This window comes from Arvicola amphibius, chromosome X (assembly GCF_903992535.2).
Source record: "Arvicola amphibius chromosome X, mArvAmp1.2, whole genome shotgun sequence".
NCBI lineage: Eukaryota > Metazoa > Chordata > Mammalia > Rodentia > Cricetidae > Arvicola > Arvicola amphibius.
The window spans coordinates 43,461,014-43,485,432 of NC_052065.1; the positions used below are offsets into that span (position 1 = coordinate 43,461,014).

At 37.7% G+C, this 24,419-nt stretch overlaps 1 protein-coding gene across 1 annotated transcript in view; it reads left to right on the top strand.

Annotated features, from left to right (window-relative positions):
• The window catches only part of Dmd (dystrophin), a 1,847,711-nt gene that overhangs the window by 1,508,865 nt on the left and 314,427 nt on the right, over positions 1 to 24,419 (top strand). The window contains 1 exon segment of the mRNA XM_038316167.1: positions 5,753 to 5,899. Coding sequence (XP_038172095.1) covers positions 5,753 to 5,899 — 147 coding nt within the window.

The window sequence follows — 24,419 nt, forward strand, 5'->3', positions numbered from 1 at the left end:
ACATCTGCTCCTGCTTTGGCCTCTCTTACATTATCTTGGGCATCCACAATTGACACTTCTATTTGCTTTGTATCTACAAGCCTCATCTTGCCTTACTTTTCTCCTAATCCAGTTTAGATTCCACAGTCTGTATTTCAATCACATTCTGTCTAAAATTGAAACACACTTATCCCTAAGTATTTGTGCCACAATCATCTGACAAAACCTTAAACACGGATCCACTGTTTTCTTCTTTCTCAAATGGAACATTGTTGGAAAAGGGAATTAGAACAGATTGATTCTGCTAAAACATTTTGATCCTCAGCCTCAAAAAGACTCTCTGTGCTATCTAGAAAACTCATTGCATTTCATAGGTCAACTCCCTCTCACAATCTCTATCAAAACTGGTTCATATGACCCCCACTTAATCTACATTCATCTTCAAATTCAGCAAATATTTATTACACACCATGCATTACATATTATGCCTACTCTGTTACTCCCCAATTTTACAGAATAAACAAAGGTTCTTGAAATAGGATTCTTGAGGCTGGGGAAAGGGCTCTGTGGGGAGGAGCACTTGGTATGAAAACAAGAGGACCTGAGCTCAGATTGCCAGCACCCACACAGAGGCCAGACATGACATCATGTTCCTGTAACCAGAGTTCTGGGGAACAGAGTCAGGCAGGTACCAGTGCCAACCATCCTAGCCAAAATCCTGAACCTCAGACTCAGTGAGGGACTCTTTTCAAGGAACAGACAGACAATAATAAAAAAATCTTTCAACATCTTCATCTGGCTTCTACATGCATGTGTTTGGTTGTGTGAACACGCGTGTGCGTGCGCGCGCACGCGCGCGCGCACACACACACACACACTCCCGCCCTCACTCAACTTATTCTTATCATCCAAAGTGACTTTTGTCTTAGAGAAGATAGAGTCTTTTAACTGTCAAGTCAAAAATTACTTCCTCACAAACGACAATTCCTTGATAAGAGACAATTCCTTTCTTTTTTCACAATAGGTTGATGACTATAATTTCAAACATACTTGAAAAATCTTTAACTACATAAAGATAAACAAAGATATGACAGGTAATTTAACTTTTTAAAAAGAATAACTTGACATATCAAATTTATATATCATTCTACATCAGCAATTTTGTATTTATAATTAAACATTTAATGGAGTGAAAATTCTACTTGCATTAAACTAGTCATAATAAAATTAGTCTTTGTTTTCTCTTATATGGATAGCATATTCCAGATGTTAAAGTGATTCAAAGAAACTCAGAGTCTAATGGCTCCCTTCAATATTTTCTCACTTATGAGTTCCAAGCTAGAATAAAACCTAGTGGAAGTCACATAACACATCATACTACTCAGAGTTAACTGTAGTTTTTGACATTTTATGTGCAGTATTAATAATTTAAATATAAATTTATGTGTATAATATTAGAAACCCTAATAGTTGAAGTATATTCAAACTCAATGTCAGATCTCTTTAATGATGTAGCTCCTGCATTCACACTTTACATAGTAGAATTAGTTCCTTTTCCTGTTGCCATGACCCCTGAAAAAGGGAGGAAAGATTTCTTTTGGTTCACAGTTCAATGGTACATTCCACCATGACAGGGAATTCAAGGGGGCAAAAGCCAAAGGTGGCTCCTTGACTGCCACCTGATCGAATTTTCAGCATTCAAGAGGCTAAGAAAGAGGAATTATGTGTTTCATACCAACATGAGCTACATAATAATTTCTAGACTAGCCTGAAATACACAGGAATAACCTGCCTCAATAGTAGTAGTAGTAGTAGTAGTAGTAGTAGTAGTAGCAGCAGTAGTAGTAGTAGTAGTAGTAGTAGTAGTAAATAGTGGATAAAAAGACATTTGAAAAGCTTCTGTGAGGTTGGTGAGAAGTTTCAGCTGGTAGACTTGCCGCCAAACATAGTGATAATAATAGTTATAGGAAGTTACTAGTAGTAAATAATCTATAATAGCTGTTCCCTCTTCTGATTCCATTAAGAACTATAGTTGAGCAGTTAATACAAAAATAGAGTTAAGTACAGATCAGAATAAAAACTTCGCTTAAACTTTTTAAATTTAAATAGTCACAAGTGTTTTCCTTGTGTGTGAAGACTCTATGAGGACTCCACTGATTGGAGTCCTCCACAAGGCCCACTGATAAAGCAATCGGTTTGATATCCAGTCCTGGTTTCTTTAGTGTAGAGAGTGCATCAGGAAACATGGGGAGCATTCTGATCTCAGACTTCTAAGTTCTTAGAGTTGCTTCCCTAATTTTTGACTGGAGCTTCATCTATACTTACCTAATTGACAATGTTTACTTCTATTTTTCTTTGTGAAGCAAGCTTGCAAAGTGCTTATCCCCCTCCTTAAGCAACAGTAGCCTCTTTTTTCCTCTTAAAATGAATGTTTCTTTGCTTTTGAAAATTGCTAATTAAATTATGATTGTAATATTGATGAGAGAAGGTTTGTAGACATGCATACAAAAGACAGCTGAATGTACAAGCAACGAACTCTGAACTAATGAGAGGAGAAGAGAGAGCCACACACAGGTGCTGCAAGCTTTTTTACTTATTTGAGGATCACTTTAGGGATTGTCAGTTATCATTGGTCCAGAGGAGGAAGCAAAATGTTACCACAGCCCCCTAAGACGTTGTAGAGTTTACAGAAGGAAGAGGAATATTGTAAGGGGAAAATGAAAGGGTAAAGAGTACTGGAGCTTAATTTTTCCTTCAGTTCTTACTGGTCTTAGGGTTTGAAGAGATAAAGTAAAAATTAAATTATAAGAATCAACGCATTGGAACATGCCTACTATATATCAAATCTAAAGTCTAAGCATGACATAAGTTAGAAACTGAACACCTCACTAGTTCACACAAAGAGACCGTGCTGCTTCAACAGTGGTTCCTGTTTCCCATTCAACCTCACATATTTCTCCATGATTATTAGAAATTTCTGTGATAATCTAAAAGGACCGGGTTGTACTTCGTAACCATCTTTATCCTTATCCAGGTTTTTTCCATTGACATTTCAGAAGTCTGCTTTCTAACCTTTACATTGCCGAAAACAAAATGAGTATGAATCATTCCCTTGAGAGACACAAATATCCATATAAAGGAGTTAATAGCCTTTCTACCTGGGCACTTAGTGCAGATGCTTTTAAACAATGTATTTCTTCATAAGGAAATGGAATAACTTTTACTAGGAGCTGCTGCAATTTCAGTGTGATTCCAATGTCATTCCACCAATAAACATTCCCCTCTTAAAGTATACATTTCAGTACAGGTTATCCTGTTCTTCAGGTGTTAAAATCATCACTAATAGACTAAAAATTTTACCTCCCCATAGGAAATTGTGTTTTTAGTATATTTTGATGGCCACGTTTAAAAGCTGAAGAGACAGCCGGGCGGTGGTGGCGCACGCCTTTAATCCCAGCACTCGGGAGGCAGAGGCGGGCGGATCTCTGAGTTCGAGACCAGCCTGGTCTGCAAGAGCTAGATCCAGGACAGGCTCTAGAAACTACAGGGAAACCCTGTCTCGAAAAACCAAAAAAAAAGAAAAAAAGCTGAAGAGACTGGGTATGGTGGCACACACTTTTATCTTAATGCTTGGAAGACCGAAGCAGGTAAATCTCTGTGAATTTAAAATCAGTCCAGTCTGCATATTGACTTCCAGGCTAGCCAGGTTTATATACTGAGACTCTGTCTGAAAAATATTAAAACTCTAAGTCCTGCTTTGGAGGATAAGACAAGAGGGTTGCTTTACATTTGAGGCCAGCTTGGTCCTAAACCTAAAACGCTAAGTTCAAATTATTCCTCTGTTGGTGAGCCTCTCCCTCTTGGGAGTTCTTTTTTATTTTTCCTGAATAAATCTACATTTTCTCTGCTAAAAATATTAGTGATTATCTTGCTATATTTTATCTGAGTGAAATTTAAGAGTCTTACATTCTCTGTAAATGATATATGTTAGTTGTCAGGTATTCAGGTTGATTTGAGGATAATGCCATCCTTGTTTCGAATGTACAGACCAGCTTCCATTTGAAATCAAAAGAAATATAAGGGCTATAGCTGTGGGTATTACAAACAATGTTTTTGTACAAAAACAGTGAACACCAGACAGGGAAATAATACCTCCCAGGTCAAGCAAGTCCAATAGAGAGTCAACTCGGCGATGCTGTCCTTGTGAACAGACATTACATTACATAAACGGTTCTCCTAAGTGAGGGAGTTTGTCCCTTAGATGTCATTCGTTGGAACATTTGGTTGTCATGCATCATGTTAAAAATCCATAAATGCCAACTTGATAGGGTAGCTATGATGCATGATATTCTACTCTGCATATCTGCATAGTGTTCTGTTCAATACATCCTCATGATGCATCACACCAGAGACGCCTGCTTTCAAACTTCAGAAACAGCCAAAATCCCCATGGGAGCCTTCCAAAGTCTCTGCAACAAGGACTAAAATACCAGGAGAGCAGAAAGTCATCCTAGGCTGACAAAATACCCTCCTCCCTAAATAAAAGTATTTATTATGTAGTAGGTACAAAGGATGAATGTACTCACATGATTTAGTTTATCATCTCATTGTAAAAAGAATCCCTTGCTGCTTGAAACATAGGATTTAGAATCTAGCAGCATTCTATTTTTCATGTCACATTGTCATTCTAGATTTTGTGTCGAGTTATATAATGTGGTAATTAAGAATATGCACACTTAAGCAAACAAATCCAAATATGTATCCCAGGTTACAACATTTTTACCCATAGAATTTCGGCCCAATTTAAGACCTGCAAGTTTGGTTTCTCTAAGGTAAAATGAGAATGCCCCAAGTACCAGTCTCATAGGGTCGTTGTGTAGGAGAAAGATTAATGTATATGTCGGTGATGCTTATCATGGCATCATGTACCAAGGAACTGAAACACAATGCTGTAACACTAATACAACCTAGTGTGATAGCCTATTTGGTCTTCTACTAAAGAAGAAAGTACCATAAATGATTACACGCAACAGAAATCTAGTTCTGTCAGATTTGGGGGTGAAGATATCCAAGTTTAAGTGACTAGCAAATATGTCTGGTTTCTATACTTTTTAACTACTGCCTCTTGCTATTTCTTCACCTTATCAAAGGGGTTAGCTTCATCTCTGAGGATTCTTTGAGAGGGGTACTGTCTTGCCTGCAATTTATTGCTGCAACAAAATGCCATGACCAAGGGCAACTTTCAGAAGAAGTAGTTTATTGGGTGCTTAAAGTTTCTGAGGGCAAGCCTATGACCATCATGGCTGGTCACATGACAGCAGGAAGGTATAGTCCTGGAGCAGTAGCTGAGAGCTTGCATCCCATCTGCAAACAAGAGTCAGAGAGAGCTAACTGGGAATGGGATGGTCTTTGGAACCACAAAGCCCAACCCATGGACACACCTTCTGCAACAAGACCTAATCTGCCTCAAACAGTTTCCACCAACTGAGGACCAAGCATTCAAATATATGAGTCTCTAGTGGCCATTCTCATCCAAAGCACTACAGGCACTGATTTCAAAATTCACATTTCAAACAGGCCTATTCCCTAATATTGCCAGAGAGCTTACAGTCAATATGCACTAGTGATATTATTTTTAGCTTTTTAACAAATGAACACTTTCAGATCGTAGAGTGAACATCACTGGCATTACACCCAAACAGAGTAATATGTCTTACGGTTCCAACATGTCTAGAATTCTTTGATTTATTTTTTTTAATCTTCTAATTCATAGGTACTTCGGGGAGAAATTGCACCTCTTAAAGAGAATGTCAATCATGTCAATGACCTTGCTCGCCAGCTTACCACTTTGGGCATTCAGCTTTCACCTTATAACCTCAGCACTCTGGAAGATCTGAACACCCGATGGAAGCTTCTTCAGGTAGGAATCCTCTGGCCTCCTTGGGCTAGGATAATGACGTATACATAAAGTTTGTTTGTAAGGAGCAACAAAGGTTACTCACTTTTCCACTCATAATGATGTATCCTCTTAATTTCAGCACGTCAAGGTGGAGCCAGGCAAATCTCTGTGAATTTCTGGCCAGCTTGCTCTACATAGCAAGTTCCAGGCTAGCCAGGGCTATATAGCAAGAACCTGTTTCAAAAGATTATTCATAATAACAAGATGCTTTGTATTGCTTGATAAGTCCTAATGTTACTAAACCCAATTTCAGACATGTCCGAGAACTGGAGTCAGTATGGCTTGTAATCCCATGAATGACAGTGGTGAACCACAGAGGGGGCCCTGAATTGCTAGTGGACAAGTCATTTGTGCTGGTATTGCTAGAATTCTGAAAACATCCTTTCCTTTGCAATTCTAACTGAAACAAGAGTCAATCGTAGGGTATAAAATTGTCTTACGAACAAGTATCACTATCATCAATCCACACATAGAAGTAGGATTTTTTTATAAGTTTGTATAGTAAATCTAGGGAATAGGTATGTGTCCCAGGTGTCATTTACTTGCTGTGGCATCTTAGACAGTTTAGTGAATCTTTCTGTGTTTTAGTCTTTCCTCTAGAAGACAAGATAATATAAGTTTCTACACTGGTAATTTTTTTGTTAGGATAAATAAGTCACAGCAATAAGTATAATAATAAGTCATTGGAACAGAACTTGGGCTACAGTACCCTATACATTCTCGATCTCGGTGTTATTACAGTTATTTTTTTTTAATTTTTTTATTTTTTTCTCATTTTTTTATTCAAGATTTCCATCTCCTCCCCTCCTCCTCCACCTTCCCTCCCCTCCCTTCCACCCATACCCCTACTCCACCCCTCTCCAAAGACAAAGAGCCATCAGGGTTCCCTTCACTATGTTAAGTCCAAGGTCCTCCCAGCTCCCCCTAAGTCCAGGAAGGTGAGCAACCAAAATGGCCAAAAGACACTTAAGGGCATGCTCAACCTCCTTAGCAATCAGGGAAATGCAAATCAAAACAATGCTGAGATACCATATTACAGTTATTACTATGATGATAATACATAGATTTGGGGATCTGATTAATTAGCTATGTGTCCTTTGTGTCATTTAACCTCTATGGCTGTCAGTGCCTTCATCTCCAACATAGTTACAATAATGTTGAATGAGCTGATTTATATAGTTCTTAGAATAGCATTTGTCTTACAATAGGAACATAGGAATGGATATAGAGGTAGTGTATATTGCCTCTACAAAAGACATTGTGTTATGCCTCCAAACTATAAAATTTGTTTACTCATAAAATTAGAGACTCATTTTTCCTTTTCCAATTTCATAGGATGCAGATTGTATACTCCTGAGACTAGAAAGAAAACTAGGTTTGAAAGAATTTGGTCTCAAAGTTTTAATAGGGAAAAATGATAAGCCAGGTTATTCTGTCACCTATGGTCTACTTGAGAGTGTGATTGGAAGTCCAGTTGAAGAATTAGTAGATCTTTATTAAAAAACAAGTTTCAAATTCTAGGCCCCTTGAGATCTTATATAATTTAATGATTGTATGATGAATAATCTTGAAATATTTGTGGCATTGACTAAGGCGAAACAATACCACTAAACGACTCTGTGCCTCTATATGCCCATTGAATCAGTATCCTTATGACTGTAAAAATTAGCATAAAATTGTTGCAAAACTAACTAGCAGCAAAATGGATTGTGTTAAAATGGTATCTGATGTTTGAAAGTTGGCCTACAACTACTTAGGGAGATTATGTGATTATTTATTAAAATAGTTTGGATGGTTTTCATGATGTTTATATGACATTAGCTTGTGTGAATTTATTACTAAACAAATTAAATTTTCTGCAAGGATTTTATATCAGACTTCCAGTTTTTCATTGGTCAAGCTATCATGGCAGGTCCGAGTACAAAAGTCCCACACAATTTGTTGTGAAAGTTTTTTTCAGCTTTATTGGACTATATTTGATAAGTAAAATGTATTTAAGTTCTAAAAAAAAATCTTATCAATTTCATCCTTAAAACATCTTTCATTTAAAGCATATATAATTAAATTAATGAGTGACCAAAGGCAACCAATGGTCAAATTTGTTCTATTCAAGCACTCTTAGAATAAATTTTCAATTTTCTTGTAAAACATTGAGTGCTACATTTGTGTTTCAGAATGTAGTACATGATTTGTGACAGCTACTTGCAAATTTATGACTAAGGTCAAAAGACTATGAAAGATAGAAAAATCTCTTGCAAATCAATACTACACGGGCCAGACATAACGATGTACCCTTTAATTCTAGCATTTGAGAGGCAGAGGTAAACAGTCTCTGTAAATTCCTGGCCAGTCTGGTATACATTGTGATTTTTCTGGACAGCCAGAGCTACATGCTGAGACTCTTATCTCAAAAATAAAAAGCAAACAAATAATCAACGCTATGTGAGTTTGAGAATGTAAATAAGTGGTAGAATGCTTACCCAGAATGTCCTGAGTTATAGCCACAGCACCACAGAAAAGACTTTATGATCCACTCTAGTTATACTATTTATTTATTTGTAAAACATAAGAAAGTATTAATGGTTTAATTCTTGCACAAAGACTTGATTGTAATTACATGCAGATATATGGCAGGAGATGGTGGGCTATAGCAAACAATCGTACAGTCTTCAGTGGGTTAATATGTAAACATCTCTAAACTATAAATCTTATTTTTGAAATTAAATATTACAGTTTGTCTAAGGCTACCTCCAGTTCATTTCTATGATCCTTTATCTGAATATCAGGAAGAGAACATACATGATAAAACTTAGCTTAGAACCAATGATGATGCTTCTTTTATTCATATCATAATATATATGTGGCTAGTTGCAATTGCAATACTTCTCCCATAACTCTAGATCATTTATCTGGAGGCTATATAGATGGAGAATTCTCATATTAAATAATTTAGTCAAAGTTTGGCTCTTTCTCTTGTAAGTTGAAAATTTAATTCCTTTGTTTTGGAGCAATCACCTTAAAGATATCCTTAGAAAGTTTTTCTAGCAGAAAGATGATGAGCCCTTTATTTCCGTTTATAAGAAACTGAGTGAAGTCAATCACATACTTTATTTAATTTGACCATTATTCTAACCAATCTGCTGCATAATCATAGCTAGTTATAACAGTGAGTCATTTTTCAAAAAGGGAACAAGGCAAATAAAGATAACTATCCAGGTTAATGAAACTTCATGAGTTTAGTCTCTCTGACATTTCAAGAAAGCCTAATCTCTGTTGATTATTGCCAGGAAGTGTGTCACGCTTCATTTCTGTTGCTCATCGGTGTCATAGCTGAGTACGACTGTTGGTTGCATTCTTCCTTAGGAAGTCTGAGTGAAAAATTTGGTGCCATGAAATCTTGTTCTTAGGGTGCAAGGGGGGGTTCAGATCATAACAGATCAGGTTCTCCAAGTTTTATGTCTAAAGTGTCTTCTGAGAACAGGAGAAATGGTCTTCCTCAGGGAAGATTCCTCATTTGGTTATCCAATGCCAAATCCTCAGCCCTGAGATCAAATACATATAAAGTAATATTAGAGGGATTTAGGAAATTGCATTAATGTATTGAGGAATATATACTTATATGTGTATGTGTGGGCAACAATTTTAAAAGAGGACATAAATTTTGAGAGGACAAGTTGGGAATAAAATGAATTGGAAGGGTTGGAGAGATGGAAGGAGAAAATGATATAATTATATTAAAATTTCAAAAAATACAAAAATAAAATAAACAGTGCACATTGTAAAAGTGGATATTGATATCAACAGATTGCATTCATTTATGGAATGAAGAACTCAGTATATAACTGAGTTTATATGTGTATTCTACATTTAAAAGAATGCATTAAAATTAGGGCATTAGCTAGCGTCTGTGCTAAAAAGCTTGCATTACCATCATGATAGCAGTGTAAGTATACAAAATAAAAAATTTAATCACTTATGGTGCTTTATCTGTTGACAAATATTACATTAAAACTAGGTACAAGTTCACATTTCTTTCTGGTAAGACAAAGAAAAGGTGAAAACACAGTAGAAGTAGTAGAAAGGCATATATTAGATGTGAGAAAAGGAAAGCAGCCCTGAATTTGAGAAAAGCGATGCAAGAGAAGGAGTGGAATTACATGCTGTCTGACTTTACCTTTCTTGACATTAGACTATCCTGGGTTTAGTTACTTGGCAAATTCATTTTGCTTCAAAAAGAAAGCCATACTTGTATGTCAGCTGTATATAAGATCAGTAAAAATGGTTGAGACATATAGGACAGACAAGTGTGGCCATCAATAGCAGGATAAGATCTAGTCATAATTTACCTCGACACAGAAATAGTGAATAAAGAGGCTTCCAAATTTATTTTGAATCCAGAAATAGAAGTAGAAGGCATCTGTTTCCTTGTTTCAAATTTTCTGTTGGCATGAAATCCTGTCTCCACCCTCCCAGTATGCATTGGTACAGATGTTACTACGTGGATCATTCTCAGGATGTTAAACGTGTTGCTTTATTAAGCGTCCTCAGATACATCCTCACAATCCTTGCAACATTCTTCTTTCTGTGTTATAAGTACATGTTATGACTACTCACTTTCATAAGTATGGAAACTGAGACCTACAAACCTGACATGACTGCAGTGACATCCTGTGTAAGGTGTCACAGATCTGAATCTGATCCTCAGAACTGTCCTGTCATATTTCCTTGCCTTAAAGGCCCGTTAAACTTGGGATTAACTAAGTCATACTCTACATCTGTTTTGGACAATAAAGGTGTGAGATGCTTGATTTTTTTTTCCAAACTACTCTCTTTATAAAATAATTCTTGGATACAATAAATTTGAAAGCTGCTTTTTAACAAACCAATGGATTAAAACCAGTTCTGTGTACCCTTCAAAATCACACTCCTTTCAAATCTAAAATTTGAAAGCAAGCTATTCCTTATTGCCTTTACAACTTAGCAACTACATTAAATTCTAATCAAATTTACTTTAATAAGTCAACTCTTAAAGTAAAACCAATCCTCATATTTAGTCAAGTACAAATGAGTATCAAAAGTTAAAAGGAAAGAAAGTTCAAACAAGAATCCTTTTCAATTTTGAAGTAATGCGCAGACATTCAGTGGCATGGCCATTTTCCTTATCCATCATGGAAGGGAGTAGTCTACAATCTCTGCACTCAGGAATAAATCCACGCCTGACAACAAAAGGATGAAAATACACTCTTACATAAAGAATACACGCTAGATTAACCAGAAGGTATTAGAGACTGTGAAAACATCTTAAATGAAACATTATTAAGGCATTTCTAGGCACAAAATTCTTTCAATGTCTTAAAGAACCATGCCAGTAATGGTGTATATTTTAAAAGATTTGCTCACATTCCTCTGATAACACGCATACATAGTTGTTCTCCTCCTGCACACCACTGTAGTCATGTTTTAGACACAGTCTAGGCACTCACATCCTGCATAGCCATACCTGCTTCCATTCGTTCATTTCCTTTCATTGGATTACCTCCGAGTAAGCATACTATATACTGAGGAGTCATGGTCATAATCCTACTTGGTCGATAACAGACAGGATAGTCCATTGTCTCTCAACTCCTCATGCCATAAACATGCAGGAATACTTGAGTGGCTTCATTTGTTCAGTGAAACTAAACAAATCATTGAAATTTCAAAAATGAAAACCAGGCTGGGGAAATAGGTCAGTGGCTGTTTTTGCTTTCTGTGTAGATGTGACAGCATGAATTCAGATACCTAGAACCTGTATAAAGGCCTGACACGATAGCAATTATCGGAAATTCCAGCTCTTCTAAGACAAGACGGGAGTTGGAAACAAAGGCATGTGCAGACGCAGGCAGACCAGCAAGCCTCATATATCTAGGGGCAAAAAACCAAGAGATCTTGTCTCAAACAAAGTGGAAGATCATGTCTGACACCCAAGATTGGACTCTTATCTCTCTATGTGTGTTATGTCACTCAAACATCCACATGGGCACCCCAAAATAAGTACACATGTGCACACAAGTCACACACACACAAACTCACACACACAACTCAGAAGAATAAAACTAACTGAGATGTATGCTTATTTGGGGTGACATAGATTCTCTAAGCACATCTTTCTCTGTGTGTTCTTCCTTATCGTCATTGAATATGTTGGCAGATCTTAACATTTTCCTCACACTTTTCTTTTTTGTAATAATTCTATACTAATTTGTTTGCATTGTGGAGTCTTTTCTAAGCAGGAAGCCTAGATGAGCTGCACCATCTGCTCTTGCTAATGGCATAGGCCCTATTGCTTTGAACTTAAACCGAGGATGCCCAGCCTGCTCACGTCAGCATTGCTAAGGAGCGATTCTACTGCTATATCTGCCTAGCATATCCTTCTTTGATTTATTTCTTTAACAACACCTAAAATGGTTTAAGATTGAACCAGAGAACGCAATCTGAGATTATTCTCCATGGAAATATATTTTTCTGTATCCGTGGTTCTCAAAATTTAGTGAGCATCATATTACTCGGAAGGCTAATTAAAACAATTTGCTCATTCCCCTCATTCAAAGTTTTGAATTGACTAGGACTTTGGTGGAATTCAAGATTTGGCATTCCTAACAAAATCCCAGATGAGGTTGATATTGCTGTTCCAGGGACCATACTTTGAGAACCATTGTCCTACATTTAGCACATGTGAGGTAGTCAAGCTTAAGATGTGAAAATAAATGTATGTCTTCAAAATGTTAGACACCTTGAGTGATTCAACTCTAGCTAGAGAGGTTAAGCATAGCATCAAGGAGAAAGTTCTGTGCTATAGAAGTTGCAGTACCATGGAACCATGGAGACCAGGCACTTAACTTTCCTTTGGACTGGAGGAGGAAGGTAAAGAGAAATTTGAAGAACACAGGGAATCTTTTAATAAAGTACAAGCAACATTATCTGCTACTGAATGAGTTTATATTTACTCTTTCACACTGCACTGTCTAAACTATGTTTTCCAATGTGGTAGCACATCAAGCTGTTGGAACCTTGAATTCGTCCAGTCCAAGTACGGACATGTTACAGTGTTACACACATTAAGTTTTCAAGGACTTTGTACAAAAATTGAAATTTCTAAAATGTATTTTGTACTGATTACATGTAGAACTGAGAATATTTTACTATTTCGTTAATTAATGTCATAATAAAGTATTTATCTCATTTATTCTTTATGATTATTCAAATTTGGATATTTTTCTTTAAGATGGAGTCTGTATGCCATGTCAAACAGAACAACTGACAATCTTGTTTCCCTTGACATTTTCAATGTGCTTATTAGAACATTTAATATTACTTATGTAGCATTCACTCTCTTTGCAGTGGACAATACTGGTCTACAAATTAGTTTTCACAACCTGGGTAAATAGAAGTTTTAGAGCAAAAGTTTATACTTCAGCATCTCAATAAGCCAGGCTTACTATCCAGACCCATACAAAAGAGAAAAGAAATTGTGATTTTTTTTTCAGTGTGACTATATTTGGAAGAAGAACAAATATGGGGATACAGTGATCCTCAGTCCTTCTTCTGGGTACAGGAGTTTTAAGTTTCAATAGAGAAGAAGTATACACAATTAAGCCAGTCTGGTTAAGGTGTAATCCTATCCATCATTGTCTCTTCTTTGGTCCTAGAAGATGATTAAAAAAAAAAGTCCTTCTTGCAAATTTCTTTGGAAAAGTTCTTGGGGGAATAGTTGGTTTGCAAGAGATAATTACATCTGTTTCAGACGTGGAGAAGAAGATGTCCTGTGAGGTTCTAGTGTTCTGGGAATGTGAGGTGACTCATCTGGAAAGGTTAATAATAACTGTTAGGAAAAAATCCTAACGCGAGCGGCTCGGCCGGTGCAAAGACATCCAATTAGATCAGCTTAAACCGAATTAAATGCCCATGTTTTATTAAGTAGCTGCTCTCTCAGGTGGCCTAGAGCTTGGCAGGGGAAACAGAAAAGCAGGGAGCAGGTACAAACCCGGAACCACTTATTCTTCCAATGGGAGACCACTTAAATACCCTGAGGGAGTGGTCCTGACCCTCCCCCGGGGAGGGGTCAAGACCTGACATGCTGGGATTTGGAGTCCAGACCAATGCAACTCCCAGGGCATGGGGTTGGGATGGATGCCAGGAGCTGGGGTTATGCTCCTGACTTAACAATAAGTTAGGGTTTGAATGAGAAATTGCCCCCATAGGCTCAAGGGTCTGAATATTTGGTCCCCAGTTGGTGATGCAGTTTAGAGAGGATGTGGAGAGGTTCACCCTTGCTAGAGGAAGTATGCCACTGGCTTTGAGAGTTCATAACTTCAACCCATTTACAGGTCACTGACTGTTTTTTGTTAGCAGTTGAAGAAGTGAATCTTGCTCCAGACACCTGCTTCCATGCCATACGCCCATTATGGATACTTCCCCTGGTATCATGAACACAAACTCTTCTTTAAATTGCCTAGACCATGGTGTTTTATCACAGGAATAGAAAAGTAATTAATAAAACCTACGTTTGTGCTTTGAGCCAAAGGAGACAAAAAGATCCAAAATGAAATTACTGTTGCTGAGATTTCATTCCTGATTGTGGTTACTCAGCAGTCCCAAGTGAGGAGTCAAAGCTTTCCTGTGAAAGCCACCAATTGTCCACTTCACTAGCAGGGCTAAACGTCACCTAGAGAAATAATGAGAACGCCCACCAGAGATTCAGTTCATCTTCCAAGAACTCCGTGATTCTGTATTTCTCTGAGGCTTTCAGGAGATGCTGTTTCTCTGTGACTATGGATAGCAAAATCCCTCTCAAACTATGGATTATTTAATTTTACAGAGAAGCATAAAAATATATTTTGACATCAAGTGGTGCCTGTATCTTGAATATAAAATTGTCTTACTCATATACCACTTTTTATGAAGAAAGCACTCGTGTTACTAACACAAATTTAAACAGCTTGTCACTTTTTCTCTATTTAAAGATGCTAAATGATACTTCTTTAATGTGATGATCCTGCTGTCTTGAGAATGTTAGCGAAGGATTTTCATGGTTAAAAAAAAATGAAAGCTACACATCAACTATTAAAACAATATGTAAGAAAAATAGCCCCAATACATTCTAACTGATAGTTTGCTTTTCTAAATGATTTGGATTGCAGAGGCAAGCCTGGTGCACATACTGACAGTTTTAAAAACGTTGACGGTAAAGGAAATGAAAAGAACAAAGAAGACGGAAGAATGTGTTTTCGAAAAGGTTAGGTCAGGAAAAATTTGTTGGTATTAAGAGCAGAATGACCCATGAAAAAAAGGACAATTAAGTTCTAGGAGAACATCCTTTCAGTAAAGAGATAATAATCCTTTATGCTTGACCTCAACTTTGTTAAAGGAAAAAAAAGCAGGAGGAATTGAACAAGACCCTTTAAAGAGCTAAAGAAGGGTGTAAATCTGAACGTTTAGGAGAGTAACATGCTGAGGTCAAGGCGCATAGCCAAGATTCAGAACATGTGTTTTCTAAGGCTTTGACAAGTACTGTACTTTATTCAAGAGGAACCTGCTGTTGAAATTGGTCAGGTATCCTCGAAAGTAATGCAGCACATATGTTCCAGAATCTGCCCTACGTGTGCTAAAGGAAGACCTAATTCTCAACTTCATTCTCCATATTGTCTTGAAAGCCTTGGGATGTGTGAGACTTTAGGGCCGAAAATGAATGATGTAGCAGGAAATGTGACAAAAATTAAATTACATGAAAGACAAATGAGGAAAAAAAAAGACATCAGCAATCAAAGAAATCTTTGTGGAGCTGTAGAGAATGAAAGGCAGGTTCGTTTTTTTTTTTAAAGAGATTTTGTAATGTGAACCTGAATCATTATGGAGTGTTAGTTAGAACTCTTGATGACTTAGATCTTTATGCATACTATTTAATGTCTAATTTATTTTAATCAAGAATTCATTTTGCTAATTCTGAAATTAGTGATTACAGTAATAAGTATTCTGTTATTATTGTAAGCAAAATATGTCCCTATTAAATATATTTACACAGCAAATTCATTTCCTTATGCATTCATGTTTTACATTCCTGACGTCTTAAATTCCTTCTTAAAAGTTTTATACATACAAACATACAGGCAGACATATATATGCACATGTATATATCCATATGGGACTGTATTTCTGAGTATATAAACTTTCAATACTGTCCTTATCGGTCACTTGTTTCCCAGCTGATGCTTGCCCTTGACTTTAATTTCTCAGTGCTTTAGTCTCTGTGCCCTTCTCTCTGCAGTCTGACCTTTTCTGTCCTAGAGTTTGACCCCAGCTGCCCTTTCTTCTGCATTTGCTTGCCCTGGTTGTTTTCCTCATGGCTTTTCCCATTCCCACTGCCCTGCTGTGTGTGAAAAACTCCGCCAGCAGCTGCTCCCAGTTCCCATGCTACGTCATGGCCAACATTCAAAGAGCTGCTGTTCTCACATTTCCACTAGCAAGACACCCCCGCCTCCGCCTCCATCGCACATTCCTAGGGAAAGGAGAAAGGGGCCTTTTTCAGGCCACATGAATAGCTGCATGTTAAAGGCAACTCTGTTGGGAGGATAGAAAGAAGCTTGCAAAATTCAGAAGTGCTATTTTGGAAGATAAATGCCACAAAGTGGAGTCCCAATTATTATAATTGATACTACTTCTTTATATATTCTACAATGACCTTAAAATAATGATTTTATGGCATAAATCATCCTATTGCTCAATGTATCAATTTAATAAGGTACTAACAATACACTACAAAATAGTAATAAAATGACTTAGAAAATGATTATTATATTAGAAATAGAGCCTTTAAACAGTCATGCTTATTTGGCCAATGAATTATCACATTATAAATTAGAAAAAGTTGTAGCTAATATTATGCATTATTGAAATTAGTAATGAGCAAATACCAAGCACTACGGCCAGCCACTTTCTCATCTGAGCACTTTTACCTATGCTAGTGTCCCTATGTCTCACGATGAGTCTGTGGTGTGCCTACTGTTCTGATCTGATTTTAGAATTGAAAAACATGGTAACTTGTCAAACTCCATAAGTGGAAGAGCCAGGCTATGAATCCAGGGAATCTGGCTGGTGAGCCTATCAAAACTAGTAACAGTACCACATGGCTAATATGGCTATTGCAAGAAAAAAAAATAAAGAAAGAAAAAGTAAAGGACTGTATCTAGTTATGGTGGAGGAGAAAGTTTATTGCAGATAAAATGAAGAGTGTAGGTACAGGCAGGGACAACTGGGAGAGGCCAGCCTGAGCTGGGGCATATGTGGGAAGGGGAGGAGAGAGGGGAGAGAGGGAAACCAGATGTAGCAGCCAGCAGGCCAAAGGTACAAAAAGGGCAGGTAACCAAAATGGCTGGATTATATAGGGCAGGGCCTCTGAGTGAAGGGTAGCCCAGCCCTTGGGATAGAGAGTTCAGGGTAGAGGGCGGGGTGTGCCAGCCATACCCTATAACAGGTAGGGTCTGAGGGATGCTGGGAGAACCTGTTGGAAAGGTCCATTTTGATATGTTAAATAGTCACCTCAGCCATTTGCCCTGGTTTGAAACTTAAAAGTTATAGGTTGACAAGGCAATACTTCCTTGTAAATTATAATATAAACTTATATTTGTCACCTTGTGAAGAAATAGCTGTATCACAAGCAGAGGAGGGACTGGAGAGGTGACTCAGTGCCAGAATGTTTGCCTAGTTCATACAATATTCTAGGCTCCAGTTTAGGAACTGGAGTGGAAAGAAAGAGCATTAAAGCAATAGGACTATTACATAAATCTCAGCTCATCATCTTGGAAATACTCTGCATAACCCAGAGCCTCAATAGGTCATAGATTTAAAAGCACAACCACTGACTGTAGGCTCAGCTGAATTTAATGATCCTGTTCTTTCTTAAATGAATAGCCCTTAATTCAGTGATTCAGTCAATGCATTTTATCTGCTATTTACTCTTTGCCAAAGTGTATATATAGATAGAGACAAAAAACCCTCATAGAGGTTAAACTTTGGTGGAAAAATCAGACCTTAATTCTTTTAATCCCTCCTATAATCATTACGAATTTTAATAAGTATATGGAAAGAAAATGGAGGATAGTACTAGATCATACAGTAAGGATGAGAGCAAGAAAACCAAAGAGTAAGATTGAGAAAAAGTGAGACAGACAGAGAGAGAGAGGAGAGAGAGAGAGAGAGAGAGAGAGAGAGAGAGAGAGAGAGAGAGAGAGAGAGAGAGAGAGAGAGAGATTGATTTTAGGATGGAAAGCAAGAACAGGTGAGGATAAAACCTTCCCAGAAAGCAGCCATCAAACCATAGCCTAAAGAATGAAGATAAGTTAGCTGTGTATCTTGCATATTCATTTGCAACTTCTATTTTCTATGGCCTGAAGCTTAGGGCTAACACGACAAATAGAGTAGTATAATCCCTGTTTGTAAATTTAATAACTAGGGATCATTTGAAGTGATGAACTGCAGAGCTAATGTATAATTAAGTCACATCCAAGGAAGATTTCCTTCCATTATGACAGATAGCATCCTGCTTGCTTTCTCCACGGCATTTATGAAAATCTATTTCTATACATTTGTTTTCTGATGAAATGAAACTCTATCTTCCCAATCTGAATGTAAGCTCCGTGAAGGCAGAATCCTACATGGTTAAGTTCATTGACACAAAACATTTTCCTTTAGTATAAATGGATCCAAAAAATATCTTACAAATGTGTAAATGCATGAAACTAAGTAAAAATTCTGGGTTAGTGTGGTCACCAGGTAAAAATATCTGCTCCCAGGAGTGATACCTTAGTTCAAGGCCTGGGACCCAACAGTTGACCCAACTTGTCCCCTGTCCTTCACACACAAGCATTTGTACACATACAGACACATGGACAAATAAATAGAATAAATATGCTATTTAGCACTGCAAAAATACATAGAAACTTATAAAGGGGGAGGGGAAATGAGGGATAAGATTGTGCCTGGAAAACTTCATACTCGTGTCTAGATTTATAGACTAATTTGCTCACCAGCACTAAAAACTTGTAAAAAAGCATAGAGCTGTTTAGAAATGACACATGGCACATTTGTCTTTTTACCTTTACTCTCTGATAAACATGGCCCACTGATTCCTACAGCTTTATTGGCAACTAATAATGTGTAGGCGTAAAAAATACATGGAATATATTTTGTTGCCCTCCAAGGAAACTTAAATTGGATAGTTTCCCCTTTGCTTCTTAAAGTAGTCGTATGGAAGCATAGTTAATATATTGCCATCGAGAGTCAACAGTTTGATAGTCGTATGTTTAGGTCCTAGAAATAATCACCATTAGCGTATTCAAATTAGGGAATATACCCTTGACCCCAAGTTTCCTCGTGCCTATAGCAAAACTTACAACCCTCCCCTGGCCTCCAGGCAATTGGTAATCAATTTTCTTCCATTGCAAATTAATTTACATGTCCTAGTTTCATGTGAATGAGATATCACCATACACTTTTGGCTTCTCTTTCAGCCAGCATAACTATCATGAATTTCACTCTGCATGTTCTTGATAGCAACAGTTAATTGCTTTTTAATGCTGAGTAGCTGTCTCTGGAATGGTTTTTACACCTGTTTCTTTTTCCTGATACTGTTTAGTAGACTTTTGAGTTGTTCCTAGAGTCAAGCTTGTCCTAGTTCATTTTTGCTGTGTTGTGACAAAACACCTATGAAGAGCCACTTAAGAAATGAAGGGCTTCTCTTGGTTGACAGTGCAATATGGAAGGCTTGGCGACAGGAGTGGGAGGTGGCCCATCGCTTTGTAGTTACCGTCAGGGGGCAGAAAGTGGGGAATGCTGGTGCTCAGTTAGCCTCTCTTTTCCCTTTCCATGTAGTACAGGACCAAAGGACATGAGATGGTCACACATTCAAAATTGGTCTTCCTTCCACATCTTCCCTTGGGAAAACTCTAATAAGCACAATAAGAATGTAGGGGAATCCAAACCCAGATAAGTTAACAATGATTACCCATCACAGGACTATCACAAATAAGGCTGAAATGGACATTCATGTGAAAGACTTGCTATAAATATTTACTCCATTCCTCTTTGAAAAATGCCCAGGGAAAAGAATAGCAACAAAATGTATGTCAAAATTGTACTGAAACAATGAGTTCTGTTTTGTTTTTTCACTTGGGTTGGTAACAGGACTATAGGCGAGGATCACTTGTAATAAGCAGGGGTAGCCCGAAAACAGCTGCATCACCAGAAAGCCCATATGAGCACAGGTGATGACTCCAAAAAACTGGAATCCTCAAACTCTCTCTGCATCTGGTATGTAGCTCAACAGCCCCAACATCTCTTCCTGGGTTTGGATGCTCATAGTCTTTGCCTTCAGCATGTGTTCACTCCCTTTTTTCATACTTCTGATTGGGGTCTTCAGCAATCTTTCAAGCTTCTATGCTTTCCAATTCGGAGGACCTTTTTAGTTACTTCCTGTTTACCACCTGAAGCTGCTGAGCCTCCTCCTCCTTCCTGTGGCAAATGTCGCAGTTCTGAGGACTATGACATAGAACAATCATTTTGTTGGGTTTAAACAGACCCTTCTTTGATGAGTAATGATATGTAGCTAGTCTAACGGTCCTAAGACTGTTGTGCTATAATTTTCCATCTTGCTATCTCTAAACTTTTGTCTCTTTATAATTAATGTGCATATATTATGGGCAACATATAATTGAAGATTGTTGTTTTAAAATCTCATCTGACAATCTTTTAATTGGCTATATTTACACCATTTATATTTTCAGTTTTTATTGATATTGTTAGATGTAAATCTCTTTTCCATCAAGCTGTATGTTTTCTCTTTATCCCATATGTTCTTTGTTTACTCATGAATCCTTTTCTGTCTTTTAAATAAATGAAGTACTTCTGTGAATGCATTTTACACCTTCTGCTGAAATATTAATGCTAGCTGTTTTGTTTTGTTGCTTTGTTTTACTTCTTGCTTTAAGGTTTATACTATACATCTTTAGCTTGCCATCTAGAATCTTTGACTAATGTTGACCTCTGTTTTAGAGAAAGCTGACTGTTTTGTCATTTGTGTAGTTGCTTTAAGCCTTACAATATACATCTTTAGCTTATCAGCACATATCTTTGAATAATATTAGACCTCTTTACATAGAGTACAAGAGACTTACACTACATTTCCATTTCACCTTTGTCAAAGTATGTACTATTATTTAATATTAGATTTCAAGGTTTAGCAGAATTAGATTAGCTCTCATTCTGTACATAATTACTTCCAGTGGCCGAGCAAGATCTCTGTTTGTCTGACTAATGCCACATGAATCGTGACATTTCCATACTGCCTGATGGGAAGTAACTATTCCTTCCTGTATTTTATGGATGCTAGATACTATTAACCCTGATATTTTCTATCGATTTCTAAAATATTCCATAGCTTCTTTATCAGTCTATAAATCAAGCTTTCTAAATATAGTCTCTCTCTCTCTCCCTCTTTTTCTCCCCCCCCCATTGCCTTAGTCCTTCTAAAACATCATTTCTACTTCCTGCCTAGTTTTTCTTCCTTGTTCTCTGATCTAGAAATTCTCACAGTAGTGACATTAAAAAAATAAATAAATTAGGCTTCCTCTTCTGACATATAACATCTTTCTTGGGTGACTTCCCTTCCATAAATCTTTCCCATTGTCCTATAATCTATAATTATATGTTTTATTACATTTGATGAATTCTGAAAATAGGGTAAATTGATCCTTATAACTAGATCTTGTTTGGTAACAGAGGTCCTAAATTAGTGTTTGAAGCATTAGACTTTTGTTTTTAAATCTGGGGATAACGTGAAGAACGTTGGAAGAAAACAGGGAATTGGTTCTAGTGTACAGACCTCCAGACATAGAGTATGATCTACTCGCTTGACAGCTTAACACAAACTTTGTTTTTCTTTCACACCAATAGGCACTGCCTTCTGTTGATTTCTTCATGTGTTTTGTCAAGTGACATTTAGGACCTTGCCTTTGCAGTCAAGCTGGATAAGCCTTAGGCAATAGCGTGTATGGAAAAACATCTCGTAAGGACCTACAGCCAAACCTCTAGAGCAAGTCACTTGGAGTGTTGAACTAACCAACAATTAAGCCACCGAGTCTCTTTTTAAAAGAATCAGAGCAATGTGTTTCACTGTTAAAGTATCCAATAATTCCAAATATTTTTAAAAATTCTATTCAGGTGGCTAGGGAGACAGTTCACTGGTTAAGAATACTTGTTAATCGCATGTTCCATCAGTCCCATTCCAACTGGACTTGGTGGTCTCCCATTAGTTCTGTCCTGCCGTCTCAGTGGGTGAACGTATCCCTCATGGTTCTGACTTTCTTTCTCATGATCTCTCTCCTTCTGCTCCTCATCAGAACTTTGGGAGCTCAGTCCGGTGCTCCAATGTGGGGCTCTGTCTCTATCTCCATCCATCGCCAGGTGAAGGTTAAGGTTGACAGTGAGCCCGTCCATGCTGTAGAGTTCACATTCATTGCCGTTGTCCTTGGTTTCTCAGTCCTCCTCCCCCGTCAGCCACATTCAGAGAGCCCAGTTTGGTCCCCTGTTCCATCAGTTCCATTCCAACTGGACCTGGTGGTCTCCCGTTAGATCTGTCCCACCGTCTCAATGGATAAACGCACTCCTCACGGTCCTGACTTCCTTGCTCATGATCTCCCTCCTTTTGCTCCTCATCGGGACCTTGGGAGCTCAGTCCGGTGCTCCTATGTAAGGCTCTGTCATTTCGGACTCTCTGAAAGTGGCTGATGGTGGAGGCTGACCGAGAAGCCAAGGACAATGGCGATGGGCTTGGTCTCTACGACATGGACGGGCTCTGTGTGAGCCTTGTCAGTTTGGTTGCTCACCTTCCTGGACCTGGAGGGAGTTGGGAGGACCTTGGACTCAACATAGTGTAGAGAACCCTGATGGCTCTTTGGCCTGGAGAGGGAGGGAGTGGGGGTATGGGTGGAGGGGAGGGGAGGGAAGGGGGAGGAGGAGGAGGGGAGGAGATGGCAATTTTTAATAAAAAATAAATAAACTGGAAAAAAAGAAAAAAAATTTCAAAAGCAAAAAAAAAAAATACTTGTTAAAATGGAAAGACCTAAATTTGAATCCCCAGTACCCATGTAAAAAGCCAGTAATGATTGTTCATGCCAATAATCCCAGAACTGGGTACAGAGACAAGTGAATCCTCAGATTTCACTGGCCAGCCAGCCTAACCGAAGGGGCAAGCTTCAAGTTCAATAAGAGACCTGGTCTCAGGAAGTAAGGTGAGCACTGACACATGAAGGTACTGAAGGTCCTCACCTGGCCTCTGCAGGTACACATGTTCATATACTCATATGTAAGCATCACAGACAAACATGCAAATGTACACATGCTTACACTTATAGTTCTGTTTAATTAAATTTCAAAAGACCTCCTTTAATGACCATACCCAAGTTTGATTTTAGGAAAGGGACAGCCTATTACCACCTATCCATTCAGAAATTTTATTTCTGAATTTACAAATCCAACTTGTGGATTGATGAGGATACCACCTGATCAGTTCTAGTTTGTGTAGCTAATTAATAATAGAACTAGGACTAAAAATACGCTCTTTCTTCTTGCAGGCCTTTCAGTTTCATTCACAAAGGGCATTCATCATTCTAAGTGTTCCATAGTCTTAAGACATTTTTAAAAGTTACTTATCCACTTCCTACCTGTCTTGCAAAGTCCCTGTGAAACAATGAGAAAAGGTCAGGGAAAGAACCTCAGAAACTATTAAAGGCTATTAAAATGTTACGTTGTATTATTAGAACGGCACTTCATCACAGCTAACCCTTTCTGGCCCACTCTTCTGAACTGGAATCTGTTTGCTCTTCTGTTTTAAGAATTTAATCCTTTCTGCCCTTCTGGGCCATAAAAAGTTCTATTTGTTCCTCTCTAGTCAATTGATATTTTATATATATATATATATATATATATATATATATATATGTGTGTGTGTGTGTGTGTGTGTGTGTGTGTGTGTGTGTGTGTGTGTGTCCCACTAAATATATGCTGAATAAAATTGCATCAAATTCCATCCTAGACATATGGACTAAAAAACCACTCTGATCTTCAAACGGCAAAGGCAATGAGGTTATCTATGGTACCTTTGGTATTTTATTTTGACAATGAATGTGTTTTCATCTGTCTTATGCTCAACTGATACATCTTCTCTGCATGCCTTTGTTAGAATTGAAGAGGCTCTCAGGTTGATACAATAATTTCTTTCAACAAGTGTGTATCCTAACAAAATAAAAGAAATACCCGAGCATGATCATGAAGTTCTAATTCCCTCCTAAAATGAAGCAGATACACAGAAAGACACAGAGACAGAAAGACAGAGAGACAGAGGGACAATGAGAAACAGAGAAAGATGAATACATATACTGACCCACAGGCA